This window comes from Puma concolor, chromosome C1, assembly GCF_028749965.1.
Source record: "Puma concolor isolate L17-30 chromosome C1, mPumCon1.1.hap2, whole genome shotgun sequence".
NCBI classification, from domain to species: domain Eukaryota; kingdom Metazoa; phylum Chordata; class Mammalia; order Carnivora; family Felidae; genus Puma; species Puma concolor.
This window is the reverse complement of record NC_141674.1, coordinates 183,989,617-184,015,770: the sequence shown is the minus strand read 5'-3', so window position 1 is coordinate 184,015,770 and position 26,154 is coordinate 183,989,617. Positions and strand designations below refer to the sequence as shown.

General features: G+C 40.1%; 1 protein-coding gene across 6 annotated transcripts in view; it reads left to right on the top strand.

Moving 5' to 3' along the window:
- The window catches only part of HECW2 (HECT, C2 and WW domain containing E3 ubiquitin protein ligase 2), a 369,345-nt gene that overhangs the window by 190,704 nt on the left and 152,487 nt on the right, over positions 1–26,154 (top strand). For 5 of the 6 annotated variants that reach the window (XM_086719188.1, XM_086719186.1, XM_086719189.1 and 2 more), the window contains exon 3: positions 24,486–24,593. In XM_086719188.1, coding sequence (XP_086575314.1) covers positions 24,486–24,593 — 108 coding nt within the window. Of the gene's footprint in view, positions 1–10,402; positions 10,759–24,485; positions 24,594–26,154 lie in introns of those variants that run through there. The other variant, XM_086719190.1, reaches the window with a different exon arrangement.

Genomic DNA, 26,154 nt, shown 5'->3' with positions numbered 1-26,154 from the left:
ATCTATGGCAAAGAAAGCAAAAATATACAATGGGGAAAAGTCAGTCTCTTTAATAAATGATACTGGGAAAATTGGATATCTACATGCAAAAGAATGAAACTGGATCACTTTCTAACACCACATACAAAAATAAACTCAAAATGGACTAAAGACCTAAGTGTGAGACCTGAAACCATAGAAATCCTAGAAGAGAGCACAGGCGGTAATTTCTCTGACATCACCTGTAGCAATGTTTTTCTAGATAGGTCTTCTAAGGCAAGGGAACAAAAGCAAAAACAAATTATTGGGACTACATCAAACTAAAAAGTTTCTTTATTTTTGCACAGTGAAGGAAACCATCAACAAAACAAAAAGGCTGCCTAGTAAATGGGAAAAGATATTTGCAGGTGATATATCTGTTAAGGGGCTAATAGCCAAAATATATGAAGAACTTAATATAACTCAATACCAAAAAATCAGATAATTTGATTAAAAACTTGGCAGTGGACCTGAATAGACATTTTTTTCAAAGAAGACTTACAGATGGCCAACAGACACATGAAAAGATGCTCAACATCACTCTTCGTCAGGGAGTTGCAAATCACAACCACGATGAGCAATGAGAGATCACCATATACCTGTTAGAATGGCTAAAATAAAAAAGACAAGAAATAACAAGTGTTGACAAGGATGTGGAGAAAAAGGAAGCTTTGTGCACTGTTGGTAGAAATACATGTTACAAATTTTAAACCCAATTAAGCTCATATTGTGCATACAGCTCTGCAGTATGCTTTTCACTTACTATATCATGAACATTTTCTATGTCATTAAAAATTGGGAACATTGTGTGATGGCAACATAATAGGGTATAATGTGGCTGTGCCATGTGTACGTATTCATTTATTTTTGGATACTTACATAGTAGTTTCTAATTATTACAGATCACAACACAGTGACCACTAAATTTACATGATCTTAAGTGGCACATATTTTTAGAACATGTGTCTTATTTTGCTTAGTAAGCCATGGCAGATAATTTTTTTTCATGTGTAAAATTATCCTTACTTTTCTGGTATTTCTGTTTTTTTTCCCCTTGTACTATTATCCTTTACTGAAGGAAGTTTTTAAGTTTAAAAAACAATGGCTTTTTAAAAATGCGATTGAGATGTTTATTTATAAAGTCTGAAACAGATTAGAGGGTAAAATGACAAATCCTGATGACAGCAATTTGTAATGGAAATGCTTACAGACCCTTAAATATAGCTTGGTAGGGAAGGGCGGCGGGAGGGAAACAAGTTGTTACAGTTTGTTCCAGGAAAGGCATTTTGGATGAATGCCATCTTTTACAAGGATGCCTTGTGATTCTGGTTTCATCCACTGCACTTAACCTTTCCCAAAGTGATTGCTGAAACTAATGTATATAGTGCAATAGAAGTCACTAACATAATTCTTTTCCTCCAAAGATATTATTTGAATTCTAGTAAAAGCATTGAATTTGTGCCAGATTTAATCATGTCAAATAACCTAGAGCAGAATGACTCCAGAAGTCAGTTCAGCTGCCTTCCTGGTGGAAGTATCTATTTCGTGTTAAAATTTGTCACAGAAATAACATTCTAAAAACTTTTCTAGATATTTCAGTGATTTGGTCTTCTCTGTTGAGAATAACAACACTAATACCTGAGAGTTTATTGGCAGTGAATACATACTCTTTGCCAGGCACTGTCTCCTTACTGTATGTAGCTTTACAGTCCTTCCCAAATTGTGCTGGTCTTGCATCGTTATTGTCTGCATTTTATAGATGAGGGAACTAAAGTTCAGGAAGGTTAATCATTTGTCAAGGTCTCATGTCTAAGAGATGTCCATTTGGGCTGCAGAACCAGTGCTACTCTGTACTGTATTTACAAGCTGTTGGAGAGATCTTAGGCGTATAAGTAACTGACTAAATGAGAAAATGTCTTAAATTGTATTAAAACATGTTAATAAAACATGAATAAGTTTAGTGTCTGACTTAACTTATAATTTTTAAACATTACAGAACAAACTTACATATTTAAAGGTTGACTTTATTCTTTTTGAAAAAGGGACACAATTATTTAGGGGGAAAAAAAATCCTCACTTTTCACCCTTCCTGGCTAGAGATCTTGGCAAGCAGGAGCACAGTTGCTATTATTGTGACTTTGTCTGTTGTGTGTACAGATACATGCTGCCAGATTCTGTGCCCCACACCTTTTATAAACACCATATTTAACTTGGAAGAGAAAAAGTTATTCTTGGCAACACTCACGTGGCAAAAGTAGCAACTGCAAGGGCCACCAAACAGTATCCTGACCTGAAGCTGGAATTGTGAGACTATGTCTAGAATTGAACTTACTGCCTACAAGGCACGTCTCGATAAAGGAGAGAATTATTACTCAGTTTACCAGGAGGCAGGAAAGCTGCAAAAATCAGATCTATGTCCCATCTCCTTATGTATTGATGGTTTGTGCTTCTTATTACTGTTGTCATTGCCAGATATGAAGATCATTAGGTAGCTAATAAGGACCCAGTACTAAGATGACCAAAGTGGTTGAAAGACCTTCTTTTTTGAAAACAGCCTGCAACAGTCGTTTCATGTCAGCAAAGATGCACAGATAGGGTATTGGTATAATGATGGAGCTCTTCACTGGGTCCTCAAATGTTAGAATGCAAGGGTCTCTTTGAAATTTGAGAGACATACATTTACAATAAGTGAAATGTGCTGTTATATGCGTCGAAAGTAATTTTTTATGAAATTTTACTCGTGTTATCTAAAAAAATTTTTTTAATGTTTTATTTATTTTTGAGACAGAGAGAGACAGAGCATGAGCAGGGGAGGCACAGAGAGAGAGCGAGACACAGAATCTGAAGCAGGCTCCAGGCTCTGAGCTGTCAGCACAGAGCCCAACGCGGGGCTCCAACTCACGAACCGCGAGATCATGACCTGAGCTGAAGTCGGACGCTCAACCTTCTGAGCCACCCAGGCGCCCCTAAAGTGTTATTTTGAGACGTGGCACAAGCTAAAAAGAAAAGTTGACAGATCCACAAAAACATGTAGATTCATATATTGCTGACAGATTCAAAGCGAATTAGTATCAGAAGTTAAGGATGTTCTTACAGACATTCATTCAATAAATTCTTTCTGGCTGCTAACGTTTGAGATGGTACCACAGAAATCCACTCTTGTGTCCAATCTTGGGCTCACTGCACAGAGCAAGCACGGCCAAACCCTCCTTTCTAGAACCCACTAGTGCTTCTCAAATTTTCTATGGCCTTTCAGTCCCATCACGGACACTGATCTTTTGTAAAGTACAATAAAAGTAGACCTAGGGGTGCCTGGGTGTCTCACTTGGTTGAGCGTCTGACTCTTGATTTTGGTTCAGGTCCTGATCTTGGAGTTTGTGGGACTGAGCCCCATGTTGGGCTCTGTGTGGATAGGGCGGAGCCTGTTTGGGTTTCTCTCTCTCCCTCTCTCTCTGCTGCTCCCCCTTCCTCTCTTTCTCTCAAAATGAATAAATAAATAAACATTAAAGAAAAAAAACTTAGAAAAATGAAATGAAAACAAGATCTACAAAATATAAGCCCACATTTTCATTATTATTATTATTATTATTATTATTATTATAATTACTGAACAGACTTAAAATTACTCTGACAAATTTCTGTAAAAGTTTGTAAAGTCTCATGTTCAATTTCTGTCCTCTCAAATCATTAACGATAAGTTCATGGCCCAGTGCTGGTCCACAGCCTATATTTTGAGGAGTACTGTTCTATACAAGCAAAAACTTTTTTTTTCTCATGTTAACATCCCTTTCTATTCATGTTTTCTGTACTTGCTTTCCATTATACTCACTTTTTTCTTCTTTTAAGATAGATTGAACATAATCATCATGAGAATTGTTAGGAAAGAGTACACTGCAAAGATACAGAGATGTATGTCTATTTTTGAAGTTTCTAACAAAACACATTTGCAAAACCAAATGTGACATTCACATATACATGTACATTAGTGTATGGTCTAATTAAATTTTGAGACTGCAGACTAGTGTCTCTTAAAGTGTAGTTCTAGTATTACCTATATCAGAATTAGTTGGGGTGATTGTTTTAAATGCAAATTTCTAAGACCCATCCTATATCTACTGAATCAGAATTTCTGCTCTTTGCTCTATGGAGTCTGATTTTTAAGTTTATTTTTAATTTTTAAAAAATGTTTATTTATTTTTGAGAGAGACAGCATGAGCAGGGGAGGGGCAGAGTGAGAGGGAGACACAGAATCCAAAACAGGCTCCAGGCTGTGAGCTGTCAGAACAGAGCCCAACACGGGGCTCGAACTTAGGAACTACGAGATCGTGACCCGAGCCACAGTTGGACACTTAACCAGCTAAGCCACCCAGATGCCCCTATAGTTTATCTAGTTTGAGAGAGAGAGGGGTGGGGGAGAGAGAGCGGAGGAGGGACAGAGAGAGGGAGAGAGAGAGAATCCCAAGCTGGCTCCACACTGTCAGCATAGAACCTGACGTGGGGCTTGAACCCATGAACCATGAGATCATGACCTGAGCCGAAATCAAGAGTTGGTCGCTTAACTGATTAAGCCACCCAGTGCCCCTGGAGTCTGAATTTTAAGCATAAGTCCCAGATGTTTGTAATATACAATACAATTTGAAAACTTTTCTTTCAGAGTTGGGAATTTATGTGATTATTTGATTCTACATTATGCACTGTTGTGGTAAATTATAAACCCAATTCTGAAAATGTTCCCTGTGTGAATATAGTGGAGTCTCTATGTATGTACTTCTAGCAGAGACTCTCCAGGATATATTATTGAGTTCATTGCTATCTCAGCTATATGCAAAGCATAACTGGGAAAAGGTAATGTTCTCATTGTACAGATAGAAACAAAGTATACACATAGACAAATAAAATAATTTTATATCCTTCCTTTTTTGGCTTCATTTTATTTTCTTAGTTTTACATGACTACAGTCTATTTTTAAATTCACCCTGTTGTACAATATAAATTTATTTGGAATAATAAATAGCATAGGAGCAGAACTCGCTAGTCATATGTAATTAAACAGTTGTTATGAATTGAATGAGGGAGGTGGGATTGTATGTAAACCACTGTAATATTTCATTAGCAATACATTAACATAGGATTAATACAAAATTCATCCGTAAGTAAAGATATAACATTCTTAGGTATTTATATAAAATTCACCCATAAGGAGAAATATATCTTAGAGCTTCTGGATACAGATCAGTCAAATAAAGGAGACCCCATTATAGCTGCTTCTTTAATTATGTTGTAGAGATTACTGAAAGAAAAAAAAAAACAACATTTATTCTTATTTCTGCCTTTCACGTGTTTGGCACATTACATCTGCTTGTGTGTATCCATCTGTTAGAGAGAGAAAAATGAGGGTCATCTATTCATGTTAATGAAAGCAATGGATCCCAGTTCCGATCATTTGGCTTGAGTGGACATTGATAAAGAGATTTTCTTATCCACCTAAGATGAGAAAGTCAGTTTTGGGGGACATTACTGTCTTCCAGAGCATAATGATAATTTCCCAGATGAAAGTGCAAAACCCTAAGAAAACATGCCCATACCTGCTTCTACTGAACTCAGAATACTTCAGAAATGTTGCTGTTGTGAAATTGTGCAGGCTTCTGGAAAGTCTTCCTCTGCACCTTTCAGCCTTGCCATTATGTGCCCTTGATCAAGTTACCAGACCTCCCAGAGCTCACTTTCCTTATCTTAGGGATAATGACACCTCTCAGAATTGCTGTGAGGATTCTATCAGTTAGTGATTCTGAAATACCGAGCACAGTTCTTGTCACTTGATGAACAGTACTTAGTTATTTTGGGGGAAAGTTGTATAATGGTGGGAAATGTGCAGATAAGCTTTGATGTCATGCATACCCTAGATTTGAAATTCAGCTAGTTTTTTGCTCTGTGATTTTGCTATGCATGAGCAAGTTATTCAGTCTCTTTATCCCACAGTTTTCTTATTTTGTGAAATGGGGATTGTAACAACCAGCCCAGAAGGTTCTCTGAGGATTAAATGAGAGAGTGTATGTATACACTTATAGTGCCTGGCATGTGGTAAGTTCTTAATAGATAACAGATGATAGCCCTTATTGTTTTTATTTAATTTGATTACCTACCAGTTTCTAGGCTAAAATTTAGAAACCATGTATTTCATGTGCAGTCGTCAAACTGATTTTTATTTGAGGCTCTACCCTTGATCTTTTAGCAGCTGTCTCTTTTTTGAATGAATTTTCAAAACATTTTCTGATGTATACACAGACTGATGTGCATTTCCATTGGAAGATTTGGGGAATCTGAAAACAAAGTGGTGAGGAGGCCAGCATTCATCTGGCTGTTTAAGGAACACAATGTCACAAGAAAAACCCTCCGATAAAAGTTGCAGCACATAGGCAGACACTTGCTACAGGACTGAAATAATGCATATGGGATAATATGATGTCAGTCTCAGAGGCATGCAAAGTGCAGAAACACAAAGGAAATTCATAATGGGCTTTTCAGGAAAATGGTTGTTCCTTCCTGATGTGCTAACCTTGATTCTGTTTTGGGTTTTTGGTGCCAACATAAAGCTAGATGGAAGAGACGCTGCTGAATTTTTCCATTGTCAATTTGTATCGTAATCTAAGAATTGTGTCTTTGCTCTCCTCTACTCTTTCTTTTTTTTTTTTTTTTGGAGCTTACTCATTCTTTTTTTAATTTAGGTATAGTTGACACACAATGTTATATTAGTTTCAGGTGTACAACGTAGTGATTCAACTTCTCTATACATTGTGCTGTGCTCACTGCAAGGATGCTACCATCTGTCACCATATAGTACTATTATAGTATCATTGACTATCTTCCCTATGCTGTGCCTTTTATTCCCATGATTTATTTATTCCGTGAGCTTTTGGGAATAAGCTACATTAGTTAAATGATGTCTTTTTAGTTCTATGATTAATCCATTCAGTATCCATAAAACATAATTTCACCCATGAGCATCCTTGCTAGATCAATAGCTTTGAATGTTAACAACTGTGATATCAATCGGCTTTCAGAAAGAGATCTTGTGGAGATGGGATGAAAGGACAATTTTCATTCCTCTATTCTTTTTTTAAAGTTTGGGGCGCCTGGGTGGCGCAGTCGGTTAAGCGTCCGACTTCAGCCAGGTCACGATCTCGCGGTCCGTGAGTTCGAGCTCCGCGTTGGGCTCTGGGCTGACAGCTCAGAGCCTGGAGCCTGTTTCGGATTCTGTGTCTCCCTCTCTCTCTGCCCCTCCCCCGTTCATGCTCTGTCTCTCTCTGTCCCAAAAATAAATAAATGTTGAAAAAAAAATTTAAAGTTTATTTATTTATTTTAAGAGAGAGAAAGAGAAAGTGAGCAGGGGAGGGGCAGAGAGAGAGGGAGAGAGAGAAAATCTCAAGCAGACTCTGCACCATCAGCACAGAGCCTGACATGGGGCGCGAACTCACGAACTGGGAGTTCACGACCTGAGCTAAAACCAAGAGTTGGGTACTTTACCAAATGAGCCACTCAAGTGCCCCTCATTCCTCTATTCTTTAGCTTCCCTTTCTTTCCCTCTACACTGATGCTTAAAATTTCTAGTCTATTCTCCTTCACTGGCCTCATCTCTCCCTTACCCTCTGTGTTCTAGTCACACTGGTCTTCCTTCAGTCCATGGAAGTGCCATGCTGCTTCCCATGCTAGGGCCTCTGAGCAGCTCTTCTATCTGGAATGTTGTCTCTTTTCTCTTTCCTCCCCTCCTTATCCATCCTTCAGAGCTCAGTTCCTACATTGATTCCTTGAGGAAGATTTCACTTATTTTCTGGCCTGGGTCATGTCAGCAACTCGCCCATTCCCTTATGCCCTCTTTTTCCTTTGTAGCATGTCTCATAGTAGTAGCTAAAGCATTCATTTTGTATTTGTTATTTAAATGTGTCTCCCTGTCTCTAAAATAGAAGCTCTGTAAGAAAAAGCAGAGGCTCTGTTTGTCTTGTTGAGAACTATCTCCTAATGCCTGGCACCGTATGCCATCATAGCGAGTGAAAATGCTAAGATGATGTTACATGGATGCAAATATTGTATTAATGTGCTTCCCATTTTACTTGTTGATCTTCAAGGTCTTTCTTCACACTGGGTTGTGGTTTGGAGAAATATTCCTTTATATATTCCTAGCATGTATAAATTTTGAGGTCTGACACTATGCTGTCTTGCTGTACCTTCTCAATGCAGTAGTCCACTATGATTGAAGAGGTACAGCCTGAACTACCCGTGTTTAAGAAATACCACCTCTATGAAAAGGTGCATGTATGTGATGGCCTTAAGTCTAGGCTCCAACATTGTCTCACATCCCTTGATCCACTTTATAAGTTTCTTGGTCAACTTGGAAATCTAGTCTCCTATGACAGTGGCTTGTGCTGTGGGGAAATAGATTTCCTTTACACAGGACAATAGCCTGTTTGACACATGTGAACATCGATGACGCATGGACGGACTAGAACCTAGAGTTCAGCTAAAGTGGCCTGTCTGGCAAATGTTACACTATTTGGAAGGTAAAGAATCGTGGCTTGGAGAGCCAGAGTCGTGGGAGCATCAGGTGAACTTCATGGAGAATCTGTTGGTCCATAACTAGGAAGTAAGCAAGCATTCAAGACTAGACGCTTTTGACTGGGGCTGAAAACAGAGATGCTGACATTGATGAGAAGTCTGTTGTTCATAGGCTGTAGCCACCGTTGATGCCAATAAGAGGAAATAAACTCATCCCTTCTAGATTACTTTTTTTTTTTTTTTAACATTTAGATTACTTTTTCTTAAACTCCTTTTGGTGACTTCGTCATATTAGTGAGGTGACTGCCATCTTCAGGAGCGTTGTCTGAGAAAAGCAGTGTATTGTAAAAGAGCTTGGGTTTGAGTGTTGGATGTCATTCAGATCCAACCTGAAATCCTGGCTGTCATCACTTCTCTGGGAGCCTCTGTTTCCTCACCTGTAACATAGCTCTAATAACATTATTGACCTCAGCCTTGGAGCGCACTGCCATTCGTGAGGCTATTTTTATAGCATCTGCGATGTGTCCCTGGTACATCGTAGGCATTGTGCACATGCTTGCTCTTTGGGTGTTCACTAGCATACACCCAAGAATCTACAGTGATTTTCTCTAAGACTGGGCAGAGTTTACATGTCAGAAGCAGCCTGGTGGTGATTCTGGAGTGCCAGGCTTACTGTGCCCACACAGTCTATTGCCAAAGCTTTGTGGCCCATGAAGCTTCATGGCAAACTGTCTGGATTAAGGGACCAGTAGAGAGTAAATTGCATTCACTAAATGTAGCGCGGAGCTTGAATCCAGCCTGTCTCACTTCACAGCAAAACGTGTGACAGTTTAAGATATTTTATCTTGCTTTCTTGGAAGCTTTCTGGAGAGATATAGTCTCGCACCCTTTGATTACATCCACCCATGCAACTGACACTTAATAATTGCGACAACTGCCCTGGGTGGGCCAGCTTCAGGAGGCCCCTTTTCCATTAAAGAATAATGCATCTCGGGGCGCCTGGGTGGCTCAGTCGGTTGGGCGGCCGACTTCGGCTCAGGTCATGATCTCGCGGTCCGTGAGTTCAAGCCCCACGTCGGGCTCTGTGCTGACAGCTCAGAGCCTGGAGCCTGCTTCCGATTCTGTGTCTCCCTCTCTCTCTGACCCTCCCCCGTTCATGCTCTGTCTCTCTCTGTCTCAAAAATAAATAAATGTTAAAAAAAAAAAAAAGAATAATGCATCTCATCTGGAAATTCTTCCGCCACAACTTCTTCCTTGGATAAGACAAGAACACAGCTAGATGGATGTTTTGCATCCATTTTTTTTATTAAAAGTGACATCTGAAAATAACTTCAGGGTTGATAACCACAGTTTGGGATTTTCATTAAAGCTGTATGATGTTTCAAAAAGTTTTAGTTGATTTTTACAGTTTGAAATCTAAGTCCACATATTTATTTTGGATTAGTTAGGATGCGATAAGCCTATTTTAATATCCTAAACAAATTCTTTATCTTATTAATCAAAGTAGTAAATTAGAGTTTCCAGGTAATGGCTACTCTATTCTTAGTAAATCAGACAGAAAATTCCCCTCTCTGTGATAACAGATTGTTGACATCAGCTCACTCTGTATGAGAGAGAGAGAGAGTGTGTGTGTGTGTGTGTGTGTGTGTGTGTGTGTATACACATAACTCATTCTTTGGAATTTTCCCAATGGAAAAGCAAAGGAAGGAAGCTGAGGGGAGGATGGGGTGATTGCATCCTGTACCCTTCACAGGGTGTGGCCACAACTGCCTCAGCGTATGGGATACTAATAGGTTATGTTTTTTCATTAAGGATGCCTGAACAGTGGTAAGTCTTGAGGAAGAGTGGGAGTGGCTCTCAGTGTTTTTTTTTAGCCAGACAAGAGTATCCTGGTACAGGTCTGCTCAAATCCTGCTTAGGATTTCATTTCTAGAACGTTGGGAAAGAGAAAGAGAAGCAGGAGCATCAGTGAAGTGGACCCGCAGAGCTCTCAAAGCCACGTTAGGACTCCAGACCTGCCTGACTTCAGTTCTGGCTGCTTCTATGAATGGAATTGCCAAGTGGGTAGGCCAGTGCATGATTTTAAGGAGAATGAAACATGTTTCTTCTTGCTGCTTCCAAACCAGATTTGAAATGATGATGGATTCAACCCTGAAAAAGGCAGAGAGAAACTTTTGGGGATTATGTGAGGTAAGGCAATAGGAAGTTCTGTAAAATGAGTTCTACTGTCACCTAATTTCTGAGTCTGACCCTTAAAAAATTTTTTTTTTAAAAACTTTTATTTATTTTTGAGAGAAAGAGAGTGAGCAAGCAAGGGAGGGGTAGAAATACAGGGGATGGAGGATCTGAAGCAGGCTCTGTGCTGAACAGCTGAGAACCTGATGCGGGGCTTGAACTTACAAACTTCGGGGTCGTGACCTGAGCTGAAATCAGATGCTTAACTGACTGAGCCACCCAGGCACCCCCTGAGTCCAACTCTTTGAGATTTACAGTTCTCTTTGCCTTTCTTTTTGAAATGTTCTTAAATGTGCTCTCCTCCCAGCTCGATTAGGGATAGCTATTAACAAACCGTGTGGTGTGCTTATCACATTTTATCACTTGACAACTCAACAGCCGTCAGTACAGGTATTAAAGCATGTGAAACTTTTACAAATAAATATGCAGTCCCTTTGCTGATGTTCTAGAGCCCCACTGGTTTCAAATAAATTACTTTACTGTGATGTTAAGTACAGGTTCTACCTACAAGAATGTTTTGGTTTTTTTTTTTAATGTCATGCGATGGAGTCTAGATTTCATGACAGGTTATCTGCCTCTGGCCAATAATGTTTTTAGACAGATTTTTTTAAAGCTCTTCTCTCATGAATGAGATGTTAAAGCAGATTTATTTGTAATGTAACGTTTATATGGACAAGGATTCATAGACATTCACATTTTAGAAACTGTTGATTAACCAACAATCTTACAAAAACACTTGGAGAATAAATTCATGTTTTTGTTAAGATTTATTTCCTTGTGGCAAACTGACCCACCTTTCAGTAGACTTTTGGAATCTGCTTAGATTGTTTAAGAGCCAGGATGAATACAGGGATAAGTTTCAGTTTTATCCTAATCCTTTATAAATTAAATGTTTTCAATGAAAAAATTTACTTTTTGGCTCTAAAATGCCACTCAGTTGTTCTCAAGGTCGGCAGGGATGTTATTTTTTATTGTCGTATAGTGTGCACCTGGCACGTAGTGCCGGAGACCCAAGGATGCTATATCATGCCTACACTGCACTGGACAGAACCAGCAGTGCTCCATTTAGAAACACACATAAAAGCTCAGTTTAATGAAAAGTAAGGTGATGGTTTAGTAAGGATTCAGGTGAGCGGTCCAACCTTTGGGAAGGTCATTCAGCCTCTGGTCAAGCCATTTTGGGGAGGGACCCACAGGGAGTAGCCACATCTGCCAGGTTATTCTTTAGGATTAGTAGCAATGAATGTTCCAGAACGATTGCTCTCATATACTTCCAACTAATATTTTCATACTGAGTTTGGATCAGCTCCAATAAATATTTGGTTCACTTCAATAAGGGTAACCTCCTTCTTTACATAAAGTTAGCTATGAAAGTTCCTGATCCTTGTTGTATGAGCTCACTAAGATCAAAGGTGTAATTTACCCCCAACCAAAGGATGCTTTTGCATTGAACTTTATATTTTGTAATGGTTGCACATTTCTCAGAATCTGTAGCTATTAGGTTCATATAAAAGTAACATCCTGAAGCATCTAGAGGTTGCTTCTAAACTTCACTTAGTATTAAAAAGGTTTATTTTTGAGTGATAAATTAGTGTGTATATGACATTTAAAAAAATAATAATTAGGGGCCCCTGGGTGGCTCAGTCGGTTAAGCATCTGACTTCTGCTCAGGTCATGATCCCACAGTTAGTGAGTTCAAGCCCCACATCAGGCTCTCTGCTGTCAGCACAGAGCCTGCTTCAGATCCTCTCTCCCCCTCTCTCTCTGGCCCTCCCTTGCTTGTGTTCCTCTCTCTCAAAATTAAAATAAATAAATAAAAATAAATAATTAGAAGAAAGAAAGAGGGATATAGAATTAACACCTCATTGTCATTCCTGGCAACTTTTGAACACACATAGTACCACCCAATCCATGTTTCCTTGCGTAGGAAGATGAGGGCATCTCTGCCTGTCTTTATTAGGCTGAGCTTAAAGCCTGACAGAATTTTAGGCTTTGAGTGACCTTCCACCTAAGAACTGCACAGACTGGTACACTCTGTGTGAGAGACTGTATTCACATGTAATGGCATAACATGCTATTAGTGTACGTATGGACTGCACTTTTGTTGCCCGCTCATTCGGCATCCAGATTAAGAAAACAGTCTCCAGGGGCACCTGGGTGGCTCAGTCGGTTAAGCGTCTGATGTGGGCTCAGGTCATGATCTTACGGTTCGTGGATTTGAGCCCCGCATTGGGCTCTGTGCTGACAGCTTGGAGCCTGGAGCCTGCTTAGGATTTGGTTTCCCTCTCCCTCAGCCCCTCCCCTGCTTGTGCCCTGCCTCTCTCTGTCTCTCTCTGTCTCTCATTCTCTCTCTCTCTCTCTTTCTCTCTCAAAAATAAACATTAAAAAAAATTAAAAAAAAAGAAAACAGTCTCCCAAGACATAAGTAAGCATACTTTTGTTTTATATATATTTATGAGAAATTAAAATAAAATGAATTTATTTAAAAGAAATTTAACAAGTAAAACCTAAGGAAATGAGATTAAGGAACTGTGCTTTTGAGTATTAAAGGAAAAATGTAACTTCTTAGAAAGAAGGAAGAAATGGATTAAGAGATTTTTAAACCCCACACATTCAGCTCCTAAATATGTGCCAGGTTCAAATACTGTACCCATGTACTCCTCACAGTTTTCTGAGCTTGGTGCTGTTATCATTTGATAGATTGAAGAAATGGAGCCTGTGCAGTTTTAAGACTTGCATAAGGTTATGGTTTCAGCAAACGAGAGAGGTGGAATTTAACCTCAGGTCTGCTGTTTCTCAAAGTTCTGGGATCTTAAGCATCACCTAAGAGCCGACAGCTTCATTATCAGGCAGTGTATTACTCTCTTGGTCCTTGAAATAAGTGATAGGTACCTAAAAACATAAAGCATACTTCTGTGGGTAAATAGAAGGCCCATGTGGACTAAATGCCAGTGATAAATTAAATATGTTGCATTAGGAACTTTATTGAGTTACTAAGTGATGGAGAATCTGAGCTTTCTATCTTGACAAATTAAGGTTGAGTGTGGGCAAGTTGGATTTTTGAGAGTTGTTTGGATAAAGAGGGGACAGGAAGAGCATGGTGGGCTTAGAGAGTGAAATCCAGGATGGTGGTTGAACTTGGAGAGAGCTTAGAGACGGATGGGTCACCTCACAGGGTCGTTGGACTGACGAGTCTGGAATTGATTGCCAGCCTTTTGCACTCAGGGAGGCTATTTATAGCTGCTGCAGCTCTGTCTACACAGGAAAGATGGAGACAGAGGAGGGTCACGTTTAGGTTATGGTTCCAGCACTCGGTGCTGGGCCTGGGCGCGAATCATGGTGGGCCATCCTCTCTTGCCCTCCTACAGCCCACTCTGCACAAAGCAGCCAGGAGGATTAAAAAAAACAAAAAACATGGATCATGTTACTCCCCTGCTTCACGTCTTCCAGTGACCTCCTATCAGCATGGAATCCAAATTCTTCACAGTGGTCTAGATAGAAGGTGTGGTATAGTATCAAGGAGCGTGCTGCACATACTAGTTTTGGGATCGTGGACAGATTTTCTAACGTCTCTGTGCTTTAGTTCCCATCATTAAGAATCTGATAGCGGTACCAACCTCAAAGGATTGTTAGAGGTGTCCGTGAACTGGTAAAGACAAAGTGGTAGGACAGTGCCTGACATATAAGCCATCTCTGAACTGCTCTTTACTGTCTGGTGTTCTGGGCCATGACTGAAAACTGTCAAGGTATTTGGCAAAATGAGTTCAAGTGTTGCTTCTCACTGATCTCTTGGTGGTTCCCTCCCTTGTCAAAATGAGCGTTTGGTCGAATAGTTTGGGATCAGGTATCTTACATAGAAAGTTGCTTAGCAGAGCATCTTGCCTCTGCTCAGTATGTCCGGAGGTGTGAATGTTCAGGAGGCCTCCTCAGGGGTGTGCTTAGGACTTGTCTGTATCACCCAGTGTGGATCTAGTGAAAGATTTCACGTTCTCCGAGTTGGGCTCCCCCACCCCCGGTAGATCGCCTGCCTAGAGGAGACAACCATAGACATCTCTCCCATACTTGCAGGTGAGTGGCCTTGAATCAACACGTAGGCGCCCGCCCCGCCAGTGCAGCGATACACGTGCCTTTCAGAGCACACGAATCCCCAAGGCCAGACCTTACAGACTTGTCATCAGCTCTTCTCAGCCTCTGTTGCTTCTTTGTCCTGTGGTGTGCTGTGCCTTCTTCTCCCATCTCTGGCACAGTGCAATCAGCAACTCCTTCTGGTATCTACGGGAAGATAGCTACTCAGTTGACTACCTACCAGGCCACAGTCGTTAGTGGGTACATGCTCAGCTGGCGGTGTGGTATCAGGATTGATCTGACACTTGCTCTTTTTTCAACCAGAGAGAGCTTCAGTGTAACGAATTGGGCATCTAGGGAGACTGGGTTAAAACTAATGCCACAGTTGCAAATTCATGAGGAATTTGTTGATGAATTCTCATAGTGCTGCATAAGATTGGTGTTCTTATGTAGTGCAATCCGTAGTAAAGACTCACCCCTCCCTTGGGATGTAGTTCAGATCCCAAAGTCATGGTCAGAGTTTTCCTGTCACATTGCAGCAGCAGGATTCCATAACCTGCCTAGAACATTCTGGTAAAAATTTTGCAAAAATTTTTGCAAAAATTGTTAAAAATAGTCAAACAGTCCCTGTGAAGGTGTGCTCTTTGCCCAGATCTATAATGATCATTTTGGGGCGCCTGGGTGGCTCAGTCGGTTAAGCATCCCACTTTGGCTCAGGTCATGATCTCGCAGTTTGTGAGTTGAAGCCCCGCGTCGGGCTCTGTGCTGACAGCTCGTAGCCTGGAGCCTGTTTCGGATTCTATGTCTCCCTCTCTCTCTCTGACCCTCCCCCGTTCATGCTCTGTCTCTCTCTGTCTCAAAAATAAATAAACATTAAAAAAAATTTATAATGATCATTTTGATTCAAATTGGAGCTTAATATTACTTTCCAAATCCCAAATCCCAGGGCATCTAAGTTTTGAGTATAGCCAGAACAAACCAGGCCCCTGTGTGATCCAATCAGAAGACATATATAACATTGAATATAACATTGAATATAACTTCAATTTGTATCTAAAAAACAATTTAAAACAACTTAGGTGTTTATGCCATTTGTGAGAAAATGTGGGGAGGGATTACTTGAAAGCAAAATAAAAGTTGCAAGCATCATTTTTCATTTCTCTGGCACAATCTGTCACATGGCGTCTTTCTCAAAAAATTCTTCACCGTGTCTTAACTCTCCTGGGTTGATTGACAGAAGAGGAGGGCTTTGAATATAAGCAGTTTTGCTCATATTTTATCTCCAGCACTGTATGCAGGTTTTGGAAATATTAACAGTCATAGAAACATTTCCAAATCCAAATTATGTTTGGATATGTTTGAGATGTCTGGTCATGTCTCCTATATATTATCTTAAAAGCCTATTCAGAGTCCTTTTTCTGGAATCCAGAATCAGGAAAAAAAAATCTTTTAAAGGTAATTTTTCACACTGATCTCTGTGTATGAAATATTATGGGGAAGGAAGAGTTTTTTTTAAAAAAAATTACAAGTCTTTCTGCTTACATTATTTTAGCTTTTGGTGGCATTTTAAAAGAGAATTCATTATTTAAATTACTCTTTACAATCATGTTGTACATTAATATAATTAATCTTACTTTTCTAAGGATAAAAAAGATAACATCCTGGGGCCCAGGCAGCAACAGTAACTTTTACCACTGAATTCAGCTCTAAACATGGCCACTTGTTTGCTGCTTCTGATGACCACTCATAGAACTAAAAAATGAACCCTGGGAGGTAAAGCAATATGTCTATGGAGCAGTGAAGCAAAGGAATGGATGAGACACCTTAATGACTGGCTTAAATGTGTAGATCTTCCAAAGGATACCTCCATATGTGCCTCCCAAATATACATCAAACTCGGCAGATCCCGAGCCATATGAATTACACACAGTCATGGGGATTGATAATTATTCCTTCTCTGTTCCTCTTTAACACTTTATAAAGTATGTACACCTTGGTCATAGCATTCTTCACATTGCATTGTACCTTATGTGCCAGTCTTCACACTGGGGACTCCTGATGGCAGGAAATGGGTGTTCCTTATATTCCATAGGGGGCAGTCTGTAAATGCTTTTCATGAATGAATGAGTGAATGAATGAATGCACAAGCTGACAAATTGGAGGCACAGTAGTCAAAGAGAAGTACAGTGTCCAAAACATCGCTGTGATTGCTCAATATCCCTGGAAATAACCATGGAACAGAGTTTTATCATGTGTGGTCTTTGTAGTATCCGTATCAGAATCAGCTCCCTAGGGTACTTGCTAGAATTCTCTTTCCTGCATCCTGACTCAAACCTACTGAACCAAAAATCTCTGGAAGAGCAGGGCAGGAATCTGCATTTTAAATGAAGCCTGCAGGATATTCACTGTGAGTAATGAAGTTGGGTAATCGTTGCTGTGGAGGATCAATTAGGTAAAGGGGAAGTAGCCAAGGATGATGTGTGACCTAGTGAATGTGCAGGAGATGTTAAGTCTGCTTACAGACATTTTTGTTTAAGGCCCTGATGTGTTCCTCCTAAAGATACTATGGTTTTAATGTAGGAAAAGGGGCCTGTTTTTAACCTTATTAATTAGACCTGAGAAAATTCTCTGAGCCACCACGATACAATATAGTTAAGAGAGTTGTGTGTGGCAATCTTCTATCTCTATGCCTTTGTTTTCTGGGTCCAAACACTTAATTTGTTTCTCCTTTGGAGAATCGGACTTACTAGATTTAATTCCAGTATTAATAACAGAATGAATTGAAATAGTCCTAAAGAGTAATTAAAAAAAAAAAAAAACACTAAATGAAATCACTTCACAAAAGTATCATGGATTGTTCAAATAGGCAAGAGTGAGATTTTCACAAGTTTCCTTGATTGTGTTCCCATAATACTCATAAACAGATAGGTATAAAATTATACTAAAAGGATTTTAAGGCTTTTTTTGTGTGTGTACTTCGCTTTTCTATTTAGAGAAAATGTACCGCCAACTAGACTTGTAAGAGAACAAAGAAGACATATGAGACATGAGTGGACAAGCTTTATATAAACCCTAACAAACAAGATTAGATTTAGAGAAGGTATTTAGGTACATGAGTTAAACATCTTCAGTGTTACTTTTTTGTAGTTATATTCCAGCCTGAAAGTTACCTAAGTCTCTAAAATATGCACTCCTAGAAAATAGACTATTTCAGTTGGAAAACAGACATTTGAATCCTAAAAGGAAGGGAAATAAGAAGGAGAATGGGAAAGGGAACAAGAAAGGTAATATTCAAAGAGCAAAAGCAAAACCAGGAGAGTGTGCCTCACAGAAGCTGACATGTTTTTAGGTTGAAAGGAAGAAGTAAAAATCAAGGTGAGAGGTGACTGATGGAGAGGATTGGGTCAAAGGCTCCACCGTAACAGGGTAGAACCCTGTAAAAGAAGGCAAGGAGTAGGTATGGACCCAGAAAAGAGGGCATTAGGGAAATGAGACCTCATGTTCTCCATGGTTTGGATGCTACCCTGCTCCAAGTAGGAGCTTGGAAATTAGTTATGGGATGTGAGGACGGTGGGACAGATTTGAATATTTGTTAAGAGAAATGGAGAAAGGAAGTAACTAAGTATAAATGCGCCAATTGATAATTGGCTTTAAAGGCCAACAACATTTCTTTGATCAATCAGAACCTTTATTTAGTGGGGGGAAAATAGATTTATAATTATGTCTACATTCTACTCGTAAGGGATTTAGAACCCTTTCTTTGGTATACCATTTTATACTCAACTATTTTTCTTATTTGGAGTAGGGACATTTAAAAAAGACCAAATCACTAATATACATGTTAGATGAGGGGAAAGAAAAATAACTCCTACAGTCTGGGAAAAAATAAACTGTCCTCAGATATCCATGAAAAGTAGATCTCAGCATAGAAATACTGTCACAGAGGGGTGCCTGGGTGGCTCAGTCGGTTGAGTGACCGACTTCGGCTCAGGTCATGATCTCACAGTTTCTGAGTTGGAGCCCCGCATCGGGCTCTGTGCTGACAGCTCAGAGCCTGGAGCCTGGTCCGGATTCTGTGTCTCCCTCTCTCTCTGCCCCTCCCCACTCATGCTCTGTCTCTCTCTGTCTCAGAAATAAATAAACGTAAAAAAAAAATAAAAAAAAAAAAAAAGAAATACTGTCACAGATAAGGTGTTCTGGGTCTAGACTAGAATTGACTGCAACCTAAACAAAGTGTTAACCTACTTAAAGACGAAATTTTACTCTGAGGGACCAATTAAAATTGGTCTTCTTGAAATACAAGGAATGAGTCATTCTAGCTGTTCTTTATATGGTGTGAGCAAGGCTGGCCAGAGGTGTGCCAGCTAGTGGCCGTAGGAGCTGTAGTAGTGATGGAGGTTGTGATAGTCATATCAGAATAATTTGTCCTGTTTGCCCCTAAGCTAGTTTATTTATATGGACTTGGTATTTTCAATTAAGGGTAACTGCCACTCGATGGCAGGAATGCTTATATGTCAGGGATAATGAATTATCAGAAACATAATCTCATCAGAGAAAAATTTCAATCCAGAATAAACAGTATTAATCAACTTGAGTATCTTCTATGTGACAAACACTATGCCTGGTGGGGAATGAGATCTTCCCTATGGAGATTTACAGGATGGTCTCTTGCTGTCGCATTTTAAATCAGAACAGATCTGTCAAACTTCTGCTCTGGGCCTGCTTATCCTAATTCTGACCCATTTCTCATCATATATGGCACATTTGAGTTCCAGATGAGCCTAAATAGTCCTGGTACATTTTCAGCATTTTGCTTCAAGGGGATAGTCTGTTTTTCTTTAAATACAAACGTAACCAAATGGAGTTGTCCACATCACCTATGAACCAAAGAGGGGAATTCAAGTCAGAGATATATGGCTTATCCCAACCTACAGGAGCTGAGGGGTAAATTGAACACGTGACTCTAGATCTGTTTCTTATGTGCGTGCGTGCAGAAAGGACAGAAAGAAAGAGAATCCCAAATAGGCTGTGTGCTGTGAGCGCTGAGCCTGACTTGGGGCTTGAACCCACAAACTGTGAGTTTATGACCCGAGCCAAAATCAAGAGTCAGACACTTAACTGAGTGAACCACCCAGGCACCCCTCCTCCCCTGTTTTTGTTTGTTTGTTTGTTTGCTTTTTGTTTTTTGTTTTTTTAATTTATGCTCTAGATATGTTTCTTGGTTAAAGGTCTTAGAAGCAAGCACCCATTCCTGTTCTCCCTTATTTCCTATTCACATGGTATAGTATTTCTACCTTGAAGTGGATGTGGCTGGCAAAGAGTTATCAGTGACCCTTCTTGGAACAAGAGATGCCTATAGTGGTTCTCTGTCAAAGTTCTTTTTCTAGGAATGTGTACGTGACGTGTAGCTCAGGCATCACTTTCTGTTCGGGACTCAGACCACTTGCAATAGTTTGCATCCCATTACCACCTCCCATTCTATTTCTGCTCCTCAGTGGTCCTTTTTCCCAAGTTTGTGTCAGAAATGCGTACTTTGGGGCACCTGAGTGCCTCAGTTGGTTAAGCGTCAGTCGTCGGCTCAGGTCATGATCTCACAGTTTGTGAGTTTGAGCCCCGCATCGGGTTCTTTGCTGTCAGTGCAGAGCCTACTTCAAATCCTGTGTCCCCTTCTCTCTCTTCCCCTCCCCTGCTTGCTCTCTCTCTCTCTCTTTCTCAAAAATAAATAAACTTTAAAACAACAAAAAAAAAATAAAATAAAAAAGAAATCTGTACTTCATTTGGCTTACCTGATGGTTTTGGGAGAAAAGGTGAGTAACAGCAGAAGTGCAAACCTTAGTGTGAGGTTGCATTAAGAAGTACAGTTTTATTACCACTGCTTTTTATCGCTGTGATCCTGCTGATTGCTCCCTAAAGCAAGATGCAGTGCTACTTCATCTTTCCTGAGGCCCCAAGAGGAGACTCTCACAACAGGATTTTCAGAAATGTGTTATGTGCATAGCCATGTTTCTAAAAAAGTATTTTGCATAGCTGGGCACTGTCTACTCCCGATGCATATATTCTGTTCCTTCCAGGGTCCGGCTTTCTGTGCCTTCCAAGTGGCCAATAGCTTAAAAATAGTACATTTATTTGCAGAAACATGAGAATCACTCTTTCCACCTAAGCACCTCTGCCCATTAAACTATCTTTTAGAAGGGTAGCAAGTACTTTGTTGTCTAGCCTGAAGCAGTGATGCAGTCACAGGGATATTCGGGCATGATGAGTCTAAATCACTGGTTGATTTTTAACAGGTATTTCTGTTAGGAATTGTGTTAAACTGCAAGTAACAGAAACCCAACCACAGGGGCTTAACCAAATAGGAATTTATTTTTGCATAGGTAGCAAGAAGTCTGAAGGCAGGTAGTTCAGGACTAAAGGACTCATCATGGTTACTCCTAGCTTCTTCCTCTGCCATCCTTAGTGTATGGTTCTCATCCAAGACGAGGGGAGAGGGAAGAGCAAAATAGGATTGCTGGGTCTGTCCTTTAGAGCTGGGAAGAGCAGAGAAAGAAAGAGAGAGTCCTAAGTAGGTTCTGCTCTGTCAGCGCAGATCCCAGTGCAGGGCTCGATCCCACAAACCATGGGATCATGAACTGAGCAGAAATCAAGAGTGGGATGCTTACCCGACTGAGCCACCCAGGTGCCCCAAGTCCGTCCTCTTTTTAATCAGGAAAATGATAGCTTTCTCAGAAGTCCCATCCAGTAGACTTCCACTTCACCCTACTGGCCATAACTAGATCCCATGCTACCTTTAGCTGCAAGAGATTCTGGAGAGATGAGTATTTTTAACTGGAAACATTGTTGCCTTGGATAAAATTGGGGTTTAGTTGGCAAGGAAGAAGCTCAGTGGATAGGCAGTGATTGAGATCTGCCCCGAGGAGCCACATGACATCTTTCACAACCAGGTTTAGGTGACTGCCTTTTATTAAAATTTTTTTTCAACGTTTTTATTTATTTTTGGGACAGAGAGAGACAGAGCATGAACGGGGGAGGGGCAGAGAGAGAGGGAGACACAGAATCGGAAACAGGCTCCAGGCTCCGAGCCATCAGCCCAGAGCCCGACACTGGGCTCAAACTCACGGACCGCGAGATCGTGACCTGGCTGAAGTCGGACGCTTAACCGACTGCGCCATCCAGGCGCCCCGGTGACTGCCTTTTAAATATTGACATTGTTGGGGCGCCTGGGTGGCGCAGTCGGTTAAGCGTCCGACTTCGGCTCAGGTCATGATCTCCCGGTTCGTGGGTTCAAGCCCCACGTCGGACTCTGTGCTGACAGCTCAGAGCCTGGAGCTTGCTTCAGATTCTGTGTCTCCTTCTCTCTCTGTTCCTCCCCTGCTCACGCTCTATCTCTCTCTCTCAAAAATAAATAAAGATTAAAAAAAAATTAAAAAATAAATAAAAAAATAAATATTGACATTGTTGAGGCCCCTGGGTGGCTCAGGTGGTTGAGTGTCTGACTTCAACTCAGGTCATGATCTCACAGCTCGTGGGTTGGAGCCCTGCGTCGGGCTCTGTGCTGACAGCTCAGAGCCTGAAGCCCGTTTCACATTCTGTGTCTCCCTCTCTCTCTGTTCCTCCCCTGCTTGTGTTCGTTCTCTCTCTCTCTCTCAAAAATAAATAAACATTAAAAAAATATTGGCATTGTTGTTCTATTTCTGTGATGGAATGGAGTGGTGTGCCTTGTGTTGTTTGTTTAGGAGAGCAGGTGATGGCATGAGTGTTTATGCTTTTCCATTCTTATAAAGAACAGTGGCTCCTTCTTGGCTTTTCACAGAAAGAATCTTCAGCTTGCAATGTGCCTAATGCAGACGGCATGGGAGGACCTTTCCTCCTAGAGTTCTTTGACTTATGAATATGATGAAAATAGTAGGCTCCAAGTGCAACCACAGACACAGACGGAAGTCTCCCAGAGCTGGATTATCTGACTCCTCGCTATGGCCCATGTTTCTAGTTCTTTCACGCTCAGAAGCGTGAAAAAAGGGAGGTTTTTCTTTTTCTTTTTTAAGTTTATTTATTTGTTTTCGGAGAGACAGAGAATGGAAGGGGAGGAGCAGAGAGAGAGGGACAATCTCAAGAGGGACGTGGGGCTTGAACTCCTGAAACGGTGACCTCACGACCTGCAATGAAATCAAGTGTCCGATGCTTAACTGACTGAGCCACCCGGGTGCCCCCTTTGTTGCAGGGGACGTTTCTTCTCAGGCCTATTCCCTTGAGCTTGGGACCTTTTCTCCAGCTTTACTTTATTTTGGTGTAGCTCTTACTTCACCATGTCTAATTTATCCCAGCTCTCAGTTAAAATGTATCTTTAATCTTTCCTCCTGGGAAAGGGGTTTGGGGAAACAAATGAAAATATCTGACTTTCAGAGCCAGTATCACTGTATACATTTTCATGTGCCTGTAAAACTCTGAATGGTCTTCTTTTCATGTTTTCAGTTTTATTTTCTATTCTGGGCCCTAGGACAGAACTTCAAACTAGTGTGATGAGGGCAAATTATAGAATATGAATCCTTTCAGCCTTTGAGGTGATGGGGCAGAGCTGGGTGCAGCCAGAGTTTCCCTGCCTGCCCTTTTAAGTTATAAGCATGTCTTTCGTTTATCCCAGTGTGTCCTACAAATATTACCATTTTCTGTGTGCCAGGAGGTCAGAAAGCTTGGAAAATGCTATCAGGCTGATTCTTCAGGTTACTATCCATACAAAAGCCTAAACATTCTCTCTCTCCTTTTCTTGTGTTGTTTGAGGTTTATGGCCTCTGGCCTTTTGTAAAAGATTATCCTACCAGACATGGTGACTTGGTTGGTGTCTCCCAAATACTGTTCATAGCAAACCCATACTGTGTCCTCACTCATTTTCATAGCTTAATGCCCCCCCCCCCGCTTTTATTTATTTATTTATTTATTTTTAAAATTTTTTTAACGTTTACTTATTTTTGAGACAGAGAGAGACAAAGCATGAACGGGGGAGGGTCAGGGAGAGGGAGACACAGAATCTGAAACAGGCTCCAGGCTCCGAGCTGTCAGCACAGAGCCCGATGCGGGGCCCGAACCCATGGACCGCGAGATCATGACCTGAGTTGAAGTCGGACGCTTAACTGACTGAGCCACCCAGGCGCCCCGCCCCCCCCTTTTTAAATGCCATTTTAAGTTCTATTATATTCTCTCAATTATGCTCTTCCTTTCTTTTTTATATAGGATTTTATAGATGGGAGCACACCCAACTCCTTTCTTACATATCAGCTCACCATTGACGCTGAGGTAGTTGTAGCCTGTGTTCTTCCCAGTTTTGCCTTTTGGCAACATTGATTAACTGGGCCAAGCCCACAAATGCCAACTTCTTTCCACCCTGTCCCCAATTCCTCAGTATCAGTGCAAGGACAGAAATGCAGGGTAATAATCTGCTGGGAGCTGGTCAGTAATAATAGTGTTCATTAATATTTCCCCCTTTATCTTTTTTTCCTCTTATTTCCTTTTTTCCTTTTATTTTATTTCCTTTTTATTCTCCTTTTATTTTAACTTGTATTAGTCTGAACTAAGGGAGGAGACATAGGTTGTGATTAAGCTGAAAAAGTGTTTGGTTTTTCCAGATGAGAATTCTCCAGCCAACTTCTGGGATTCTAAAAACAGGGGAGTGACTGGAACCCAAAAAGGGCAAATCGTATGGAGAATTGAGCCTGGGCCCTATTTCATGGAACGTAAGTACTCAGCGAGAAGTAGAAGTTTGTTACTGAAATTCCATAAATATACAGAAATCTAGGGAGTCTTGTCTGAATTTATTATAAAAGTTTCTGGCTCTGATTTTCATATTTATGCCATGTATCCTCAAACTGGGAAATATATTGTTTTAGAAAATGCTCGTTAGAGAATGTTCACATATTTTGAATAAAGTGTATGTAAATATATATGTGTGTGTATAATACATATACACATTACATATATCTTGTGCATAGTATATAAGTCATGTTTGGTTATTTTAATACTTTACACATTTTTATATAACCTTGTATCTACATTCGTAATTAATATTTATTATATTAACTTCCGGGAGCAGAAAGAATAACTCAAGATTTCAGTTAACTTAAGAATTTTATTTGTCTTCAGAATACTTTGCTATTATTTTTCCCAGCAGCGGAATAACTGTTGCATTCGGGTCCTCGTCTTTACAATTCGATGAGAGAGTCTGGGCAAACTGCCATAGAGGTCAATTTTAAGAATAAGAAATTGGCTGCAGGTAACTCAGCCATTACCCCGTTGATCTGATGTTGTATTTCTTTGCAAATACAAATGCTTCTGTATAGTACATGGCTCACAGAAATAGCTCATCTCTTTTTATTTAGGGTGAAGGAGAGTATTTATATTTGCCACTAATGTTATTGAGAACATGGTGTGTACATTTTTGTAGGCTAGATAGAAATGTGAATGAATACACGATCTACTGAGTGGTTCAAGTTAACTTTTACATTTACACAGTTCTTCATTAATGTAGAAAATGGGCTATTTAAAAATTTTCTGAGTTGTTTAGTTTGTGTAAGAATTAACGTTTCTATATTCAAGAGATTTAATATAAGAGAGAGAGTGTGTATATGTGTGGATATTAGTACTGAAGGATTGTACTTATTAAACCTTAAAATATAAAGTAAGGGTGGATTAAATGGGAACATGCTATGAACTTACTTTTATTCAAGTATATAAATTTTTATTATATAAAAAGTTATTTTCAAAGATTAATATCTGTTACTTTGAATTGCCATTAAAGACGTTAGATTATTTCTTCCACATCCCTACTGGTAAGTCAGCATTTCATAACTTTCTCTAATCACGTTTCTCTCTCCTAAGAACTATCTGTTTTTCACAGTTCAATATTTGACTAGAGTCTCTTGAAAACCTAAAGGGAATGTAGTTTTTAAGGGAAAATGTTCATGATATATCAGTAAGTAAGGGGGAAACAGGTAGATGCACACAACATAATTCTAACTAATACCATAACATATAGGAAAAAATCTGGAAGGAGATTTGCCAAAATGTGAACATGGGTTGTTTGCGAGGAGGTGAGATTATGGGACATTTGTTTTTCTACTTATTATTTCTGCTTTATTTTCTACTTTACTTTCCAACATTTGGCCCAGCTGGCAGTACCATGTATTAATAAGAAAAAGAAGTGGGGAAAATGGAATGGGTTTACTTTCATTCAGTGTGATTCCTCCTTTGAAAGGATGCCAGGGTTTAAGAGGCTGACGTAGCAGAGAATCTTGCCAA